Source organism: Coenobita brevimanus, chromosome 25 (assembly GCF_032717465.1).
Source record: "Coenobita brevimanus isolate Jiangsu-jjx chromosome 25, ASM3271746v2, whole genome shotgun sequence".
In the NCBI taxonomy this organism is placed as follows: Eukaryota; Metazoa; Arthropoda; class Malacostraca; order Decapoda; family Coenobitidae; genus Coenobita; species Coenobita brevimanus.
The window spans coordinates 2,659,986-2,676,625 of NC_136978.1; the positions used below are offsets into that span (position 1 = coordinate 2,659,986).

At 40.5% G+C, this 16,640-nt stretch overlaps 1 protein-coding gene across 1 annotated transcript in view; it reads left to right on the forward strand.

The window, feature by feature from the left end:
• The window catches only part of Pkc98E (Protein kinase C), a 55,194-nt gene that overhangs the window by 19,184 nt on the left and 19,370 nt on the right, over window positions 1–16,640 (forward strand). Inside the window, exons 5-9 of the mRNA XM_080267890.1 lie at window positions 3,175–3,311; window positions 3,480–3,666; window positions 4,595–4,746; window positions 5,979–6,104; window positions 15,342–15,496. Coding sequence (XP_080124016.1) covers window positions 3,175–3,311; window positions 3,480–3,666; window positions 4,595–4,746; window positions 5,979–6,104; window positions 15,342–15,496 — 757 coding nt within the window. The remainder of the gene's footprint in view (window positions 1–3,174; window positions 3,312–3,479; window positions 3,667–4,594; window positions 4,747–5,978; window positions 6,105–15,341; window positions 15,497–16,640) is intronic.

The following is a 16,640-nucleotide window of genomic DNA, read 5'->3' on the forward strand; positions in this document are numbered from 1 at the left end:
GCTGCACGATCCATTGCAGCCTCCCTGTTCAGTCCCTTAACCCTAAGGTCACACTTAATGACCTCGTCCCATGTCTTTCTCGGTCTGCCCCTCATAACTCCACCCCCAATATTAACACTTCTCGCCTTCCTCACCCAATTATCATCCCCCATCCTCTCCACATGTCCAAACCACTTCAATCAACCTCTCATCATCACAACACCAATACACTCCAGTCCCATCCTACCTCTCAACTCTTCCATTGTAAACCCAGCCCCTCCAGGCCTTGGACGCAGGGACGCACTGCACATCCACCTAATCATTGTCATTTCTGTACGTCTGAGCCGGCGAATGTCTTTCTCGTAGATAAATAAACATTTCATCGTTGCTTGTTGGGAGAAAGTTGTAGAGCATTCAGCAAGCATTGACTAAATGTTTGTGCACCTATCCCCTACTATTCAATGGGGATGTATTCCATAAAAAGTGGTTGAATAACAAATTGGTCGAATAATGAACCGACTTTTCCCATAGGATTGTTAAGAAATTGGGAGGTTAGATTCCTGACCACCTTCGTCATTCAAAAAATATTCATTAAAGATGGAAAAAATACCAGTATATATGAACGAAAGTGACAGGGATTTGAGGTATTTTCTTATAGACCTACGTTCTCAAGGAATATTATTTTAGTACTACACACATCTCATATGTTTGACATTTGATTTTTGATAAAAAAAAAATTGGAGAACAAATGAAATATACTGACACCTACTTAGTGATATTAAAGAAATCCACCTGAATGCTTTCGATAGCATGTTTATATCCAGTCCTGCTGACTGGATATGACTTTACCACACCAAACAAACTCAAAAGTATTCAATTTTAAACCATGAATAGCAGTGAAAACCTAACTGGGGGGCTTCACCTCCAGAACCCCCCAGTGATTATAACCTACCAAACCTAGCGCAAACTAAGATGTGCATTCCGTAAAACTGTTACCGAAATAGTATCGTGTTAAGAGCGTTCGTTAATCATTGGCGCAATCATCACCAGGGTTGCCATTTGGTGTTTTTCGTTACCAAATGTGTGGGCCAATTTGGTAATGAAAGATTCGATTGGTAATGAATCAGCATGGTCCATTACCAAACAGATTTTTCACATGTATGAAGATACAGAGGATGGAGATGGTGGATTGTCTGCTTTCTTTCATTAATCTGCAAGTCTGCATAGTGTGAAAATAATCAGCATGGTGCAAATTATAAAATTAGTGAATAAAATTCATTAATATAAAATTAGTGAAGAGTAAGTACTGGCTTTAAGAATTTGGTAATGAAAAGTTAAATTTGGTAATGAAAATTGAGGAGTTTGGTAATGTGCCCAAGATCAGTTCTGGCAACCCTGATTGTCATCCGACCATGCGATGACAAAACACTCACTCAGGTTGGTGAGCCCGTGACTGCACTTGACAGGGGTAATAGTAAGGGTCTTGGGTGGAGCCATGGTGGTGCTGTAGTGCAGCAAACCACGAGGCCAAATAGAAATGCAGACAGATGAAGAGGTAACCGATCAGCAGGGCAGAGCTCAGGAGACAGGCAGCTCAGCCAGTCTGCCTGGTGTCTCGCGGTTTGAATTGTCGAAATGGCGGGGATAACAATGTTGAACAATGAAAAAGGGTGTAGATTTGTAAATGTTGAAACTACGAATTGTTGAATAACGATCAGTCGAGAAACGAGGATTTGTTATGCAGTATATCTCTAAAAAATCGGCGTTGGATAAATGAGTGAACGAAAAAAAATGTGGTAATTTTATCCAGGTGGTGATTGGGGTTTATTGCCCATGTAATGCTGCTTAGGGATGAGTGAGGCTGGTCACTCATCTGAAATGTCAGGACAACTTGCCTAGCCCTGGGTTTGTATGCACCTCATGGGGCAACACTGGGTTAGATGATGATGATGATTTTCTCTTTTCTTTTTTCTTCTTTCAATAGGAATATCATTTATTCATTTATAACATGTAGTAATTTCATTACAATACAGTTACGAAGGGCAGGGGAATGAAATGATTGGAAACATTTTGCAATGTTGAGCCAGCCACTATTAGAGCAGCTGGCTGTGGTCAAAGACCATAAGATATTTCTGTTCTGTACACCATAAAATTCTTTCTAATAGAGCTAGAAGTGTCATTTTTTGTTTTTTTAAAATGAAAATTATCGCAAGTAAATGCTCTACAGCTTTATTTCAACAGGCATTGACAAATTGTTTATATATCTGTGACAAATCAGCATTGACTAAATGAGTGAATGATAGGATATGGTAATTTATTTTCTCTTTCCTTTTTTTTTTCTCATTCATTAGGAAGATCATTTATTCATATAGCAGTTTCATAACAATACAGTTATAAATAAGGGCAGTGGAGAAAGCTGAATGGAAACATTTTCCGATGTCGCGCACATCACTGAGTGAGGGGCGTGTGGTGTGTAAGGTCTGGGCCAGCCCTTGGGGATCATGCAGTACTCGGAAGCGGTTGGATGCAGGTTGCATTGAAAGAGCTCAAGAGGGTTAACCTGGCCTAAAATTGTCATCACCCTATCTTGAATGCTGAACTGTAATGTAACATTATTCCCTTCAAATTCATGACCTATTTTATTTTTATGCTTGTAACCTTCAGATTATTTTTGAAACCTGTATCCATGGTAACTTCATTTCAAAGAATCTGCTGTGCTGAATGAAATTGCCTAATGATAGCAAGGATTAACTTAATATTCAAAAGAGAGAATGATTTAGTACTAGAATATGATGATAGTTATGAAGAAATACCATGGCATGGATGTAGAGCAGTTGTAGTTTCCTATCCTGCCATTTAGCTATGTGAAATTAGTTGGACAATAATATCTTTGCTGGGTTAAAGTGGATGAACTGTAGTGTAGAGTATATGTGCATCTGAAATTATTTTTAGTGTTGGAAGAGAGTAATTATACTGGTATGTAATACTTAGATGCTTTGTATCTCCAAATAAATGACAAATAAGTTATGCTGTTCAGTGAGTGTTTGGCCTGTTTCACAGAGCATGCTGTTGGTATTTCTCAAATTCATCTTCTGTTGTGTTGTCTGGATGCTTCCTCACCCTATCCTTAAGTGGGAAAAAGAAGAGGTCATGATGATGATGATGTTTACTTAATATTTACTTTTTCTATTTCAGTATGCAATATGAATGTTCACAAGAGATGCCAAAAGAATGTAGCCAACAACTGTGGAATAGATGTAAAACAATTAGGTGAGATCCTGGCAGCAATGGGTATCAGACCTCAAGATGATTTAGGGAAACGCAAAAAGAAAGTAAGTGGGAGAGTGGTTGTGGATTATATACTGTGGATTATTTACTGTGTAATTTGTATTAAAAAAAAAAAAAAAAAGTAACAGAGAAGATCTACATTACTTTTAAGTGAGAACTGACTGCCCTGCTGGTGCATATAGTAACAAAAACTGTCTCATTTACCCCACCAGTCAATTAGCGAATCAAAATTACCATCATCGGCATCAACCTCCGTGAGTGTGCCAGGCAGTATCAGTGAGGCCGAGGAGCTGACTGGAGTGAAGGAGGAGGATGAGGAACTGCGGCTGCGAATCCAGGCTCAGCGCATCATGGAACAGAAGATTAAGGATAGGTGTCCCGAGGAGGTTGAGTCTAGGCGTGAGTATTTTGAGAGAAGTCTTTATCTGGTTGATGAATTATATCTGCATTTGGGAAAGTGGCATATTCTCTCTTCTTGCTTTCTGGACCCTACCTCATCCCATCCTTCAATGGGATAAAGAGTTCAGGATAATTGTGATGGTGATAATAACTGATGTTTATTGGGGGGAATACAATGGTTTAACTTGACTTGAACCCTCTTCAGAAATGACTAAGGACTGAACATTTGAATTTGAAATGGAGTAAGTAGGAAAGATAGGGAATTCACTGTTGCATCTCCCTGATGAGCAACTTGCTTCCTCCCTGTCTCCGAAAAGGAGAATGGTGGACTGCAGGAGAAGGGTAGCTTCAGCTTGCAGTCCACTGCGTTCATGTCCACATGAACTTGGGGGCCACAACAGCAACTACAACAAGAAACTGCTTTAGATTGTGTGTCATTTTTCATTTACTTTTAATATCAAACTGTTCATTTTGAACAGAAAATTACTGTAGCTGGTAAGTGAAGATTTTATGTTGAAGTTATTGTACAGGTGAGGAGAAAAGTCTGCCAAATTTTTCATTTCCATATCTTGGTCTTCTCTGCTGGCTATTGCTCAAAGCTGAGAAAGGCTGGGTACAATATATTACCCTACTCATAGATGATTCTCTGGCATATGTATCAGGAAACAAAGTAACAGACATACCTTAAGTGTTAAGTAGATCCATTGAACCAACACTGAAACTTTTGTCCCTTTCTGTACGTAGATTATCATAGAAGTTACTCTTTCAAATCCTTTAGTTAATTAATTAAAGTTTTGAAGTAGCTTCAGTGAAATAATAATGTAATTTTAATCCCTGACTGTACAGAAATTAAGGTGCTTAATATTATTTTTACAAAACATTTTAAGTTGATAAAAGAATTAGCTAATGAAGTTGTTTCCTCATGCAGCAATGGCCCTGGACACTGACTTGGATATGGTGCTGGGTGGAAAGAAACGTGGTTTAGACGATTTTAACTTTATTAAGGTGTTGGGCAAGGGAAGTTTTGGCAAGGTTATGCTGGCTGAGCTCAAGGGAACAGATGAAGTCTATGCTGTTAAGGTGAGTACCTCGCACCACCTGTGAATTTTTATTTGAGGCTGTGGAGAAGTTATTCACATTCTGTATCTGATAATTTCTTTGTGTTAATTGTGTGTAGTGGGATTAGTAGTAAATGCCATCTTAAACTTTGTAGGTAGTATTGTAAAGATAGTTTTGATTTTTTTTTGTCTGACAGTGATAAATTCCCCTAAAATATTGCTTGGTATGTAATCAGTAGTTCAGTATACACAGCTTCACACAATCAGTTAGTTATTCAAAGGTAGTCATACTGAAATCATCAAAGGGCATTACAGAAAAACAAAGATTGGCTGGCAGGTTTGTCAAGGAGGAAAGGGCTTGTACAGTGGTCTTGCCAGCAAAGAGGAATAATGTAATTTGGAAAGGTGTTTGTGGTAGGTGGGGGCGCTCACCATCCACCCACTCGTTGTAGTGCTGCTAGGGTGCCTGCCGTTTCCCCTCTTCCTTCCTTATTTCTTTTGTTCATTATTTCCTCTTCCTTCTGTCTAGGGGTGACTCTACACTGAGTGACAAGCCAAATGGTTTCCTCTTCACCAGGAAACCATTTTCAACACTGGGTGGTAACCATATAACCAAATTATGGCACCTGGTGGTTTAGTAGGTAATTAAGGTACTCCAATTGGATTTTGCTGGTGCAGGTTTACATCCAAGGGGTGGTTGGGGTTGATTGCACACGTAATGCCACCCAGGGATGAGTGAGCTTGGTCACTCTGATTTTAAATGTCAGGACCAATTTACCTAGCCCCGGGCTCCTATGCTCCTCATGGGGCAACACTGGATTAGATGATGAATGAATTAATGAATGTAAAAGATATGGAGTAGGTATGGGAACACCACCGTCAAAGAGTGTGTGTTTTGTTGGTATGGTCATCTGGAGAGAATGGGTGTGAATAGAGTGGTGAAAAGGATATACTGCTATCTGAATGATCTTCTTACTTATCCATTTAATCTTTCTTATTTATCTTTCTTATGCAACATTTACCTTTACCTTTTTCTTATTTAACCCTAACACTTTTCATACTCAACCTTTATCGTACTTCATATATGAATATTTACCAGCTGCCCAAATCACTCAGGCATTTAAAGAGAGATATGAACCATCAAGATGGTAATGACAACAACAGCAACAACAATGATGATGATAATGATTACTTCTAGGTATTTCATTGTTACATATGTGAGTAGATAATTTAAGCTTTACCATTTTGTTTCAGGTGCTTAAAAAAGATGTGATCCTGCAAGATGATGACGTAGAGTGTACCATGACCGAGCGTCGCATCCTGGCTCTTGCTGCCCACCATCCTTTCCTCACTGCCCTCCATTCCTGCTTCCAGACATCGGTATATAGCAATGGCAGTCATTCTTGTACTTAAATATTTATACAGAAAGTCCTCATTAAATATCATCCCCCCCCCCCTCTAACAAGTAAACTTAACACAGAAATATTGGCAATTAAATTTCCATTGTTACCTTTTCAAGTTGATTTACCAGTTTCCCCAAATTTAAAGCACCAGTCTTATGGAAAAAGTTGTGACATTTTGGAACACATCACCAACATCTAATGAGGACTTAGTGTATCTGAAAATTATCTAATGATCAGTTTAGGTATGTGCTTTTACATTGTTGTATACACCTTGCACCATTTTTATTCCTTTCCTACACATCCCACCTTCCCACTGTATTCTCTTTCATCAGCTCCACATTCCATTCATTCCAATATTTTTATAAAAGTTTTGTTTTCTGTACACTCGATCACCTTATCCAAAAATTTGCCTTTTAATTTTTTTTTTTTTTACATACACAAACTTTTTTCCATTCCAGTTCCATCCTTACATGCACCTCCTTCCCACAGTTGTCTTTCACCATCCCCACCCATCTATTCATTATCTCTTCTGTCTTTATTTTATACATTTATTCACCTAATCTAAAAACGATTATCCTCATTATTACTCCATATGGTGGGGATATAGGAATCGTCCCGTCTGTCCATCTGCCCGTCTTTCTGTCCGAGCCTGTATCTCAGAAACTATCAGGTGGATTGGCTTAATATCACACAGAAAGATAGGTTATGTGTCGTAGTTGATGCTCTTATATGTAAAATTGCCATATTGTCCGTAGTTTATGAGCTGTGACCATAATTATACGGAAAAAATCTTGTCTTGTGTTATCCGTGTGTCCATCTTTCCGTCTGGGCTTTTATCTTGAAAACTACCAGGTGGATGAGCTTCATATCACACAGAATGATAAGAGTATGTGTTGCAGTTGATGCTTGTACTGTATATGTAAAATTGCCCATATTGTCTGTGCTTTACGAGCTATGACCATATAAGGAAAAATGTCTTGTGTTATCTCCGTCTTTTCGTCCTGGCCTATATCTCGGAAACTAACAGATGGATTGGCTTCATATCACGAAGAAAGATGAAGTATGTGTCGTAGTTGATGCCGTTTATGTAAAATTGCCATATTTTCTGTACTTTCTGAGCTATGACCATACAGGGAAAAGTCTCTGTCCACCTTTCTGTCCGGGCCTGTATCTCAGAAACTACCAGGTGGATTGGCTTCATATCACACAGAAAGATAGAGTACGTGTCATAGTTGATGCCCGTATATGTAAAATTGTCATATTGTTTGTACTTAATGAGCTGTGACCATATAAGGAAAAATCTGTCTCGGTAACTTGGTTGTGTCTATTAGAGATTTCAGTCCGACCTGCATAGGTAATCTGAAGATGAAACTTTGGGGACTGATTCCCAAGAGTTTATTATAATTATTATCATCATCCCCATCGTTAGTGTATGAGTCATAGTTTATGCTCCTATAAAATCAACCCCTGTTAGTTGCGGGGTTGCTGCCTGCGGTTTCACATGTTCGCAGATTTTCTAGGAAATTATTTAGAAAATGCACAGGAAGATATTTCCTGTTTTTCCCATAGCATCAGCTGTTCCTAGTGGTTCATGAGTTTTTTGTATGTTTTCCAGGAGAAACTCTGTCCTTTACAGTTAAACTGTGCAGTTGCCCTGTGTAGGTACTGTATATGCTGTTGAGCACAGGGCATCAGGACTTTACAGCACTCAGTATTTCACAAAACAAATCTCCCATTTTTTTCTCACAATGAGAGCTTGCTTCTGATTGGCAGCAGGGTAGTGTCCTTTATTATCTGCGTACGTGTCCTCTTACATCCTATCCTATTGGCTGTTCAGAGAATGGACTGAATCATACACCGTTGTGGTGAATTACCAAATCAGCGGTCATTTACAAAGTCAGCACAAATTGGAAAATACTATTTTTATCACACACGTTCATTCACCTGTAAGTAAATCAGGTTAAAAATAGAATGTGTTCTTAATGTAACTGTTAACCCATTCCGTTCCATGTCGTATAGGCTATATATGGACAAACCTGTAGTGGCCCAAAATGCCTAGTCCATATATATACAGACTAACTCCCGAGTCTGTATACTGTATACAGGCAAACCTCGATTTATGATACACCAAGATGCGATACCCTGGAATAGTGATGAGAAATACCACCCTACCCCACTAATTGTAAGCCTACCACCGGTTTTGCAAAGGGTTTCGATTTTTTAAAACCAATTTTGATGATATTTTAGATTTTGTGTTTAGGTTGATTTATAAACAATTTTTATACTTTGATGAATGTGTTTTAGTCATAGGTGGAGTGAACACTGTCATTTGGGGTACGGATTCATGTTCATCAGATGAGGTACAAAACAGTATGGACAACTAGGTGACTCAACAAAGAATATTTCGTGTTTGACCATTGAACATCTAACTTTTCATGGAATACATAATAATGTTTTTAAATAAATATTATTAATTGATGAGAACTGTGACTTTGATAAATCATGTTTACATTTGGGCTGTTCAAGGAAGAATGCTTTGAACATACGAAGGAATTTATAAATATATGTTAGAAAATAAGAGAGAAGAAAAGAAAGTAACTCAGCAACCAGAGCAGTAACTAAAACGACATAAAGAGGGGCCGTTGAAAACTCTGTCCTAATCGCATCATCGATCGATAAATCATGTGTTTACATTCAGGCTGTCCAAAGGAAAATGCTTTGAAAATACGAAGGACTTTCTGAATAAATGTTGGAAAATAAGAGAGAAGAAAATGAAGGAGCTCAGTAACCAGAACAGTAACTAAAACAACATAAAGAGGGGCTGTTGAAAAGGCTATCCCGATCTCATCATCGATTTCCCATCAAGAGAATTCCCCGTCAAAATATTAACAATTCTCTCACAACAATTTGCACCTCGGATGATTGTGCGTCATTCATCGATGATTATTAGGCCTATGCATAACAGATGTTTATTTAATTGTCTGGGGACCATCTGCTGGTGGGATTGTATACAGTGCTGCTGCATCTTCTCTACTGAGTTTGAATCTGCGTCGGAGATCGCATTCTTCAGTGACCTTGACTGGGTACAAGCGAGACGGGCACAGGTTTTAGGCTTAAGTTAGCTTATTTTACAGCTGTTGGGCCATTTAGATTGTCTTTAAACTTTTTTGGGACTCAGGTGGGTTTAGGACTTGGTTGGGGGGGAAACCCAAGGCTCAAAAACACATGCCTATACTTGACGTGTTAACACTACCCCGAGATACAATACCCTGCCTAGTGATGGGATTTTACTTAACCAATTGCAGCATTAAACCGGAGTTTGCCTGTAAATGGGCACAGGTTTGCATTTGTGTGAAATTATATGAGTCTGCCCATGTTGTGTAACAGAAAAAAATGGGATGACGGACACCCCTCCTCCCCGCCCAATATAATATATAAGAAAAAGTGAATGTGAAAATATGTAAAATTAGCACGGAACCCCACACTTCCCATCATCATAGTTTCACCTGTGGCTGCTTTACACGCGCCTGGTTGCATTTCCATACTACGAGTAGTCCATGCCTCCACCCACTCTACACCAGAATGGACTATCTATCCACATCAGCTGCTGGAGTTATCTGAAAGTAGCCATCTGTGCAACTCTGGGTCATGCTGCACTGCCGAGGATATTGTGCTTGCTTTGACTTCCAGTTGAAGTTGGAGAACTTGCACGTGATGAACTAACTGATAATGATGTGTAGATATTGTATTCAGTAATCCCTTTTTTCTTCATGATTTTCCAATTGTTTTCCTAGTTCTTATAAATCCTCATTGATCAACTTTCGGTTATGATCCAGTAGATTCGTTCAAGTCACTTTCGTCTGTGCCAAGATTGAATTTGTTGCCGAGTTTCACACAGTTGTGCATGACTTCGTTTACACTGTCAGCAAACCCTTTGAAGCCATTTATGAGATTAGGGCACAATTTTTTCCACACCCTGTTCACATTCAACTCTGTCAGCTCAGCCCAGCACTCTCCAGTGTTTTGATGGCACTGTAGGTGATAAAGTCTTTCCAGAATTCTTTGAGTGTTTTTGTCCCATCTTCCGTTGCTTGAATTGCCTATCTTAACATTTTTCTCGGGTAATAAGCCTTGAATGCTCATATCATGCCTTGGTCCATGGGTTGTAAGATGGATGTTGAGTTTGGCGGCATAACCACAACTTTTCACCTTAGGGTGCAGCTCTTTTCAAGCTAGGAGGATGACCAGGAGCAGTATTGATGATGAGCAATGCTTTGAATGACAGATTCTTCTAAGCACAGTAGTGTTCAACCTCAGGCATGAAAAACTTTGGAAACGATTCAGTGAAAAGTACACTTGTCACCCAGGCCTTTTTGTTACTTTTCCGGCTTTAAAAGGATCCCCTTTAGAGCTCTTGGATTTTCTAACACACGTTAGTATAAGTTTAAATTTTAATTCACCAGCACAGTTATCCCCCAAAAGCAACGTCAGTTGCTCTTTGGATACCTTGTACCCTGGCATGGCTTTCTCTTCCTTGGCAGTGTAGGTCCTGTTAGGCATTCATTTCCAGTTTAATTCCATCTCGTCCACGTTAAAAATAAGCTCTGGAATGTAGCCTTTCTCCTGAATCAACTTCTCCAACTCTTCAACAGACCATTTTGTGGCTTTGTCATCTGCACTGGTTGCCTCTCCAAAAATTTGTCTGCTGGTTAGGTTTCCTCGAGCCTTGAATCGTATAAATCAACCCCTGGAAGCCACAAATGTCTGGCTGGTCTCCCCCTCCTCACCATTTTCTTTCTTGAGGTCTTGGTAGATTGTGCTTGCTTTCTCACAGATCAGTTGTTCACATAAAGGCATGGACTGTTGATTATTGTTCTTCTTGATCCACAGCATTAATAGATGTTCCACCTCCATCAACAGTCCCGATCTTTGTTTGGTAATCACAGTTGATTGCATAGGAGTTGTGCCTTTAACATGAGACAAGATACGATTTGTCTCTTTGATGATAGTGGCTACATTTGTCCGACTCATCCCCAGCACACGTCCAATCGTCGTTGCCTTTTCTCCCTCAGTATGCATAATAATGCCCACTTTTTCAAGTAACATGATGGCCTTTCGTTTCTTGGGATCATTCTTGTCACTAGGAAGCTTTTTTTTAGGCATCACACCGCTTCCCGTCCGATCAGTGAAGTTAAGCAACGTTGGGTCTGGTTAGTACTTGGATGGGTGACCGCCTGGGAACACCAGATGCTGTTGGCATCCCTACGTGTCAAGTGGGGCTGGTGGAGGATTAGTGCCCCTCCCTGTAAAAACAATTAACTCTAAGCCCTTGGCCAACCCGTTTGGGATACATGGCGTCTGGCAGTGAATGAATGAATGAAAAATTGGGATTGTGAAAAACAAACACAATATATATTCAGAGTAACAGCAGGAGTAGACTGTAGCACCAGTCGAGCAGGGCAGTACTCCCGAGGTGGATGGAAAGCTGATGACAGGGAGTGCTGGAGCTCCCGTTTCATCAGCCCTCAGGACTAGTTCCTGACCGTCCCCCTTTGCTGAACTTTTTCAGTGTCTCAGTTACACAGAGAGTAGGCCAGCATGCTCTCCAGTACAAATTTCTCTATCTATCTTCACCAAACTACATGCACAGTACACACTACACTTCCTATTCAAAATGCACCAAAATGGCATCAATTCACCCAGCCTCGGAGTCCCCAGGGGGGGGGACCATAAATGCCCCCGCCATCTGCCCCTCTCCCGGTGACGACTCGAGGTGCCTGGAACCACTGTCTGACTCTCTTCTTCTTCATTTCTGCAACATTCGTGGCCTTTCATCTAACTTTCGCTCTGTTGAGCACCACCTCTCCTCCTCTAAACCTCACCTTCTTTTTCTAACGGAGACTCAGCTGTCTGAGGCAACTGACAGCAAACCCTTTTCTGTATCCTCCTACTTTCTCTATACTCATTTCAAAGCCAAAGGTGGCTGTTGTGTATACATACGCAACGACTTATCTTGCTCTCGTGTTCCTGAACTTGATTCTTCTGAATTCTCCACTCTCTGGCTTCGGCTTTCCTGTCATTCTCTGACTAAATATATCTGTGCTGTTTACTTATCCCCTAATTCTACTGACTATCAAAAATTCTTCGACTATCTTACTTCTACGATGGAACACATTCTGTCCATTTCTCCTTTCTCTGAAATCTCCATTCTTGGAGATTTCAATGTTCACCACCACCTTTGGCTCTCCTCTCCTTTCACGGATCCACCTGGTGAACAAGCCTACATCTTTTCTATCCTTAATGACCTAGAGCAGCTTGTACAGCACCCTACCCGTATCCCTGACCGCCTTGGAGAGAGCTCCAACATACTTGACCTCTTCCTCACAACTAATCCTTCTGCTTACTCTGTTAATCTTTTCTCTCCGTTGGGCTCCTCCGATCACAACCTTATTACCTTAACCTGTCCTATCGCTCCAGTACGGCCTGCGGACCCTCCAGGGAAACGTTGTCTCTGGCATTTTGGAGCCGCGGACTGGGAGGCCCTCAGGCAGTACTTCTTTGATTTTCCCTGGAATGATTATTGCTTCCATGGCCGTGAGCCATCTGAGTGTGCCTTGCGCATTACGGAGGTTATTCTCTCGGGCATGGAAGCATACATTCCTTTCTCATATCCTTTGACTAACGCAAGAAAGCCTTGGTTTAATCACGCTTGTTCTAATGCTGTCCGCAACAAGGAGAAGGCCTACAAAAGGTACTGAAGCCAACCCACCCCTGAATCACATAATCTTTACGTTTCTGCCCGGAATCGTGCTAAGTCTGTTCTTCGCTCTACTAAAAATAATTTCATCCATACTAAATGCTCTCAGCTCTCCAACTCGAATTCTTCCCGCTCCTTCTGGCACCTTGCCAAAAATATTTCTAACAACTTTACCTCATCATCCTTCCCTCCTCTTTTCTACTCTGATGGTTCTGTAGCTATTTCTTCTACTGATAAAGCAGATCTCTTCGCACAGACTTTCTCCTCCAATTCCACCTTAGACGATTCCGGTGCTGTTCCTCCATCACTTCCCCCCTCTGACTTCCTCATGGCTGACATTAAAATTTCTTCAGTTGATGTATTTTCTGCCATTACTGGCCTCAGTACTAACAAGGCATATGGGCCTGATGGGGTCCCTCCTGTTGTTCTCAAAAACTGTGCTTCTGTGCTTACACCCTGCCTAGGCAAACTATTTCACCTTTGTCTGTCAACTTGTACCTTTCCTTCTTGCTGGAAGTTTGCTCTCATTCAGCCAGTCCCAAAGAAGGGTGACCACTCCCAACCCTCCAACTATCGTCCAATTGCTTTAACGTCCTGTATTTCAAAAGTTTTCGAGTCAATTCTTAATAGAAAAATTTTAAGGCATCTTTCCTATCACAACCTTCTTTCCGATCGTCAGTATGGGTTCCGTCAGGGACGCTCCACTGGCGATCTTCTCACCTACCTTTCAGACTCCTGGTCATCCTCCTTTCGGGACTTTGGCGAAAGCTTTGCCATTGCACTTGACATCTCAGAGGCTTTCGATCGAGTCTGGCATAAATCTTTAATTTCCAAACTGCCCTCCTACGGTTTCTATCCTTCTATCTGTGCCTTCATCGCTAGCTTCCTTTCTGGTCGTTCTATAGCTGCTGTCGTAGACGGCCATCGTTCTTCTCCTAGATCTATTAACAGTGGTGTTCCTCAGGGCTCTGTCCTATCACCAACTCTCTTCCTTTTATTCATCAATGATCTTCTAAGCTGTACATCTAACCCTATCCACTCATACGCTGATGACTCCACCCTTCACCTTTCCATTTGGTTCCCGCAACGCCCATCTCAACAGTTACTTCAAGAAACAAGGGATGAGGCTATGGCACACCTATTGTCTGACTTGGCTCATATCTCTGACTGGGGTAAAAATAATATGGTTGTCTTTAATGCATCTAAGACTCAGTTCTTACACCTATCAACCCGACAAAATCTTCCACAGGTATACCCACTAATGTTTAATAATATTCAGATTAATCCTGCATCATCCTTGAACATGCTTGGGGTTTCATTTACTCGGGACTTATCTTGGAAAGATCATATTACATCTCTTGTAAAATCTGCTTCCAAGAGATTGGGTGTGCTAAGCCGACTCCGCTCTTTCTTTACCCCTGCACAATTGTTGACTCTATACAGGGGTTTTATCCGCCCCTGTGTGGAGTACAACTCTCATGTGTGGGGAGGCTCCCCACATACAGCTCTTCTCAATAGGGTGGAGTCAAAGGCTTTTCGTCTCATTAACTCTCCTCCTCTTACTGACTCCCTTCAACCTTTGTCTCTTCGCCGCACTGTTGCATCTTTATCTCTTTTCTATCGCTACTTTAATGGTCACTGCTCCTCTGAACTGTCTGCTTGCATTCCTCCACCTCTACGACGGGCGCGTAGCACCCGTCTGGCAGCAAACTCTCATCCCTTTTCTGTCCAACTCTCTAATGCAAGAGTTAATCGTTACTCCCAGTCTTTCATTTATGCAACAGGTCAGCTCTGGAACTGTCTCCCTCTGTCTGTATTTCCTTCTGCCTATGATCTCCAGTCTTTCAAACGTAGTGTGTCCAGGCATCTCAAAATGATCGGATCTTGAATTTGGCTCTCTATTGTATTTTGTTTTTCTCTTGGAGGGAACTGTTACTGCGGGCTCATGCCTTTGGTTCCTTCTTCCTTGCATTAAAAAAAAAAAAAAAAAAAAAAAATATATATCAGACGGTGGTAGTGGTGAGGCTGAGACTGATTGATGACAGTCAAACGTGAAGCGGGAAAACACCACAGACAACTCACAGCAGACAGCAACATTTTAAAACCCATGCTGTACGTTTACTTCTTCGTTTTTTCAGTTTTTAAAGTTTCTTTGTAGCTGACTATCGTAACCTCAGGTTTGACATAAGCTGAGAATTATGTAACCTGGGACCTTACTGTAAATAGAAGTAAATCATGAAATCAAATAATGTTAATAAAGGCTTTTTTTATTTTTCTCTGTTCTGACTCTGTAATTACATACCCCACCTTTCGACAATGTTGTCTTTCGCCACCTCCGCTTTTCCATTCATTCCTGTAACTTTTGTATTATTCTGCCCTCCGTTATACACTCATTCACCTGATATGAAAAGAAATTATTTCAAGACACTGTTTAAACCGTCCCATTTTCTCTTTCAGGATCGGTTGTTCTTTGTTATGGAATATGTGCATGGCGGTGACTTAATGTTCCAGATTCAGAAATCTCGCAGGTTTACAGAGCCAAGAGCTAGATTTTATGCTGCTGAAGTAACGTTGGCACTACAGTTCCTTCATAAAAATGGTGTAATTTACAGGTGAGATTAGTTTTATGTCCTTCCATTATCCATGTGGGTGCTTGAGAGGGTTGCCATGTGGTAGCACTAATATAAGTTGGTGTTGGAACTGCCGGGTTATACAAATGTTCCTGAACTCCTCCATATCTCCCCCTGAAAGGAAGAAAGTGGTATGTAGGAAAGGGACAGCTTCAGCCTGCTGTCCATTGGAGTCACATTCAAATTGGTCTGGGGTTGCAACTACAGTACTACTACTCCTATACTACTACTGTTACTACTACTACTACTACTTTCTACTACTACTACTACTACTTACTACTACTACTACTACTACTATGCTACAGCCACTACTACTACAACAACTACTATACTACAGTCACCACCACCACCACTACAACTACTACTACCACCCATGTTTAACATGCATTCAACTCAGCTTTTTTTTTTCTTTTTTTCCCCTAGGAATACAGTTTTAGGCTTTTGATAGTTTGAGGTTATTTTCATTGTGACAACAGCTACAAAGAACTGCATTCTGTATTGTTATTAATTTTTATTTATATGTTTATGCAGAAAGAGGGAGCCAAAGGCTAGATGCATGCAAAATCATCTTGTAGAGAAAGTAAAAAATAAATAGCCTAAATAAGTAAATGGTTAGACTGCAGTGATTAGTTAAGAAATATTTTTAGTGTCCCATTAACTGTTACTGGTTTGTGATAAACTGCATGTTATTTTCCAAAGGATTCCTCAGTCTTTCATGACAGTCCTGAAAAGGCAGTCTTAAACACAAAAAGACATATGATTGTTATGTACATGACATTGAATGAAATACAAACACATTTTCTTGTTTATTTTCAGAACATACTCTCCTGCCACTGTTGTGCCTTGCATATGACAACTTGGAAAGGGTTGGATCATATGATTTTATTCTCTAGTGTAACTGCTTCCTTTTTATCCTTATGAATTGGAACCCTTTAGCCCATTGACCTCTTCCCCCCCCCCCAGATGATTTTATTCAGCTTAGGAGAGTGCCATAGTACAGAAGTGTAAACATTAGTGAATCCTGTCTCTGATGCCGTCACTTTGAAAATTACCTCCTAAGCTGAGTAAAACCATCAAGAGGTAATAATATACTGTAATAAGGAATGCAGTATTTGATTGAAGATGT